The 5,309-nt window shown below is 36.1% G+C and overlaps 1 protein-coding gene across 1 annotated transcript; it reads left to right on the top strand.

Annotated features, from left to right (window-relative positions):
* The first annotated feature begins 631 nt into the window (after positions 1-631).
* Positions 632-1,628, top strand: LOC125230423. Its single transcript, XM_048135560.1, has one exon. It carries the CDS (start codon positions 632-634, stop codon positions 1,520-1,522), a length of 891 nt encoding a protein of 296 aa, XP_047991517.1. The 3' UTR covers positions 1,523-1,628.
* Positions 1,629-5,309: the final 3,681 nt, after the last annotated feature.

Below are 5,309 nucleotides of genomic sequence, written 5' to 3'. Positions count from 1 at the left end.
TTTGCACATGTCCATAATGGCATCACCGTCCATTATGGGGTATTTTACCTTATGGACTCGCGCGCGACAAGGCACTGGCAGGGGCTGATAGTTTCTACTAATACTGCGACAATGCTTTATTAAACAGAAGGGGCTGAGGGGGGTTTATTTTCTATTTGTAATTTCGGCCCTCGAATTTTAGGAACTATTTAAAAAATAAAACTCTATCTTCAAAAACCAGGAGGAAATTGGAGAATTGACCCCTCCTGTATCGTCTTAATAAACCTAGTGCATTTACTATGAAACTGCATGCACTAGCGACGCGTCGAATCGAATTCACCGTTCAAAATAAATGTTTAAGAGGCAAATTCGACTTAACTCGGCCCTGGCCCTGTGGACGCCAAGCTTAATTTAAAGCCAATACAATTACGGCTTTAAATTACTCTTAATTTTTTCTGCAGCCCTTTTTATCATTTGCAGTAGTTCAACTTAATTTATTGAATTCAATCGCACAATAGACGGGTCAAAGTCTAGTTAAAAGTAGACTACGCATGGTTTGAAGTCGTAAATAAATAAGTACATTATCATTCCTTAGCAGTAGGTATTACCTATATAAGTAACACAACGTGCTGTTTATCATACAATTGTAAAAATGACCGCATCAAAGTCATTTCTTGGATTACTGTTTGTAGTCGCTGCTTTAACCCAGATATCGACTTCTAAGAAAATCAAGATTCTATCAGATTTTACGACTTTTCAAGACAAGGAGTTCTTTAAAACAACCTTCCCTTGGATAGCCCATAATGTTGGGCCCAAACTCCGTGTAAAATACTACTTAAAAGGAGAAAAAGATGGTAAACGCATGTGCGTATTGGATAATTTGAAGCGCAATCTGCTACTTCAAGCAGACTACATGAAATGTGAGGCTAATGGCGAACAAGAATGCCTGAAAAACCTTCCAATTGATCACAGGAAACTTGATAAATGCATAAGAAAAGGTCATAAGACACTTAGAAAAGTCGAAAAGCAATTTAGAAAATACAGACCCAGTGAAACGCCAGTAATAATAAGAGGACGGTCTCAACAAACAGTGCATGATCCGAAAACCGTGCTGTTTAATATTTGTGGAATGTTTGGAAGGAAGCAACCTGAGGGTTGTTGGAAGCCTTCTGAAGCTCCAGTACCAGCTACACCGTCTACTACCGAATGCACCCAGAAGCCAAGTGATACAACAACTCCGGTCCCAGGCGGCAACAACACCACAATAGCGCCAGGTGGCAACAACACCACACCAGCGCCAGGTGGTAACAACACGACACCAGCGTCAGGTGGCAACAACACCACACCAGCGCCAGGTGGCAACAACACCACACCAGTGCCAGGTGGCAACAACGATACAACAACAGCGCCAAGCGGCACCAAAGACGCCGGGCAATCGGACTCCACGCAACAGTCGGACGCCGCGCAACAGTCGGACGCCACGCAACAGTCGGATGCCGCGCAACAGTCGGACACCGCGCTACAATCGAACACCGCGCAATAGCCGGACGCCGCGCAACAGCCAGACACCGCGCAACAGTCGGAGTAGAGTAATTCTTGAGAAAGATATTTTTTTAACACTATTAAATAAATACAACATAAAACTAGAAGCATGCACCATGTTCCACCCAATCTTCTAGAAACTATAATATGTACAATAATTTGTCCCTAACCTGTTAGGGTAAAGGGCAATTATCAACATAATGAGGTACTTACATCAAATTGTATTGCAAGGGTCCAACGTTTGTTTAATGTTTAGGAAGGTACTTGAACATTCTGAAACACCTGCAGATTTCAAGGGATTTTATGTCGATCTCATCCACTCATAATCTGTATCTTAAGGTATATTTACATAAATGTAAACAAAATCTACCCTCAAAATACTCATTATGATACTTAAGGGTAGGTAAATCATAATCATAATATCGTTTATTGCACCATGGTAAAAAGTTGACACAAAAAATTATAAAGCATCTCATGGATCCCAGTAGGGTGTTGCAAACAAGTTGCCAGACTAACGCTAAGGATAGGTAACCACTAATCAAATTTACTTACTTGCTATATTTGAAAAATAGGTGTAATAATAATCTTTATAATAAAATTATGCTTACTTAAAATTATCTTTAAAGAATTCTGTAACTGAGTAGTATTTTTTTTTAACGACACACCAACAGTACATAAACAATTCAAAGAATATAATGTGACAATAGAGGACACCCATAATATTTATGCACTAATAACAGGCGTGTAGCAACATTCAAACAGTTCGAGGCTTTTACACTACCTTACCTAGCTAAAATATATTACAAACTATAATTAAGTATACCTAATGATTACAATTTAACAAGTGAGTTACATGCAGTTAAAAATAAAAAAAAAAATACTAATTTACTTCAAAAATTATAGCCGTTTCTCGAGTATTCGGCATTTTAAACTTTGTATAGAATCACTAAATATATCTATTTCGAAGTTTTCTTGTAGAGACACATTATTCCAAGTTACTTGCATTCTATGGACCGGAAGTGACCTGCCTAGTTTAGTCCTGGTAGAACTGGGACGAAAAATAGTGCGACGACAACAAGACCATGACTTTTCTGTAAGCAATGATTTCAACTTTTTATAGTATGCCGCATCTGTTTGCTCTGACTTGATGTAATTTGGGAAGTGATTATAACATTTCACTGCAGAATAATGAGGGCTTTTACGATATGTTTCTAGATTGAGGTTCAAGCTTATACTTTGATGACATTACTTGACCAAATAAAAAGGTTAAAGACAGGCGGCTCCGTGATAGATCCACTTGCTTTTGTATTTTGTTGGTTAATCGATAAATGTTGTAACTACCCGAAAAAGTGCGATTTTATGTTCACCTTCTTTAAAATACCAGAGTAATTAGTAACGTGTAATATAAGAATGACTTCGCCGTCATACAAACAGTCGTGTCGTGGGTCGTGGGTTCAAGTCCTACCCTACCATAGACATTGTATTTTCCACTTTTACCTAATAGATAATATCATTCTAATAACTATATAGATATTTTTCTGGCACGAACGAAGTGACACCAGTGACTTCCTTCCAAAATTTAGTTCATTGTGAACTTACATTATAATATGTCATTATTATTTCCTTTATTTATCTTCCTTCTTAAGTTGAATATGTCATTAATTATTATAATAATGTCATTCATTATTGCCGCGGCACTGAATCTTGGGTAGTTTCATGTGTAGGTATATAACATTAATGTTTCATACAAATGTTGCAGGTTTGAAAATAGAAGGGAAAATAATTAATATTAAATCAAACCATATTTTAATACTTCAAACAATTTCTTAGATGATTATTCAAGAATTTAGTGAATATTATTAGGGGTAACTTATGTAAAGCTATTTATCGATAAAAGTATTGCCGATATTTTTATTTTGTCAAGCAATAACAACTTGACGTTCGTGCCAGACAAATATGGATGAAAATCTAACTTGGGGCATATCACACATGTGATTAAGCATTTCAAAAGGAATAATAGGACTGCATTTGTAAAAAAATGGTTTTGAGGCTTTCCTCTTTCCACTTAACAAGGTCACTGGAAACCCGAAGGCCATTAACGAAGAGTACGCAATAGATTCTAATTAAAAATTAATAAGCAGGCACAAAGGGGTCACGAATTATTGGGAAATTTCACGAAATTACTGCAACAGCAGCGGGCAATTAATGTGAGCAAACTCTGTGAAAATGCTCATTTGCGCGTTCATTAATATAATAGTCATTTGATATACAAGGGGGCAAAGTTGTATTTTAACGCCGAGTACGGAATTGAAAAACGAGCAAGTGAAAGGATTCTATAGTTGAAGTTCTGAATTACTCTCCGACATCTCATTTAATACCCCACACTTTGTAAAAGGTACTATCCTCCTATTTCAGTTAAGTTTTCATCGTCCAAATACAGACAGAACAGTTTCTTGTCGCGTGCGAGTAGAGCGTTAAACAACCTTGCAAACGACCTAGATATAGATGTATTTAATTGTAAAATCCCTGTTATTAAGCACTATATGATTCTTAAATGTTTTGTTTGAGCAATTCTAAGATATTTGTCATTTATATTTAATTATGTTATTCTTAAAATTGTCATTACCATCCACTATTGAAATACCACGTTTGGTGTGAATTCTTACGTCAATGTGTTTGTGACCGTGCGTTGATGCTTTTTGTTTGAGTAATATGTACTCAAATGTATTAATATGTGTTGTTTATATAAGTGTAATTGGCTTTCTATCTTTTATTCAGTAGTGTTATATTGTAATAGTAGCTGTTGGATCTCCATAAACTAAAATAAATAAATAGAATCCTGAACTTGCGAGTTTTTTAACACACGAGAAGTAAAATACACTTGCACCCGAGTGTAACACAAAGCTTTTCCCCTCACTATAGCGAGGAAACTACAACGCAAAAAATGCGTTTATCACTGCTTCCAGTAGTTCCACAGGTGGTAAATCATCTTTGTTACTAGATTCACCCACTTTTATCAATTTTAAAGCAGTTAATTTGACTTTATTCAAGGTCAAATTATTTTACCCACTAGTGGATAAAATGCGTTTTTGCCCGCTGGTATTAAAGGACAAAACACGTGTTTCTGAGCTAGTGAGGGGAAAAATGTATTTTTTATTTATACCTCTATTAATTAATTTTCGGACATAAGTTTCGAAAAACTCATAGATACGAGAAATTGGTAGTTACGACATAGACAACTAAAACTATAAAAATGTAATTACTTCCTTGTAAAACCTTGGGTATGTGTTACGACCTTCATGACATGTACGTTGTTTACGACACAGATATCGGGTCGTAAACGCTGGAACTTGAGTTTACGACGAACGATTGCGTTAAACGGCAATCTACAACTGCAATTCTACACATTTAGGGTTCCGTACCAAAAAGGTACAAAAGGAACCCTAGCTTATGGCGCCGCTCTGTCCGTCTGTCACATTACTAAATATCTCGAGAACTATTTATGCTATCGATATGAAATTTGGAATAGTTGTGAACATTGTTAACCTTTACAAATTGAAGGTATTATTATTTTTTATTAATTAATATTAAATGGAAAATGACCAAAATGAAAGGGGGCAAACTGTAAATGTCAAGTTAATAGGTCAAGTGGGGTATCGTTAGAAAGAGCTCAAATTGTACATATTAAAACTATTTTTTATAATTTTTTTGTAGTGGTGAAAAAAATAATTATGAAGGAAATTGAAAATAAAATACCGCCCCCCCCCCCCCCCCCTTATTTCCGAAGT

This window comes from Leguminivora glycinivorella, chromosome 10, assembly GCF_023078275.1.
Source record: "Leguminivora glycinivorella isolate SPB_JAAS2020 chromosome 10, LegGlyc_1.1, whole genome shotgun sequence".
Classification (NCBI taxonomy): Eukaryota; Metazoa; Arthropoda; class Insecta; order Lepidoptera; family Tortricidae; genus Leguminivora; species Leguminivora glycinivorella.
The sequence above is the reverse complement of the archived record's forward strand: the minus strand, read 5'-3'. Positions and strand labels throughout refer to the sequence as shown.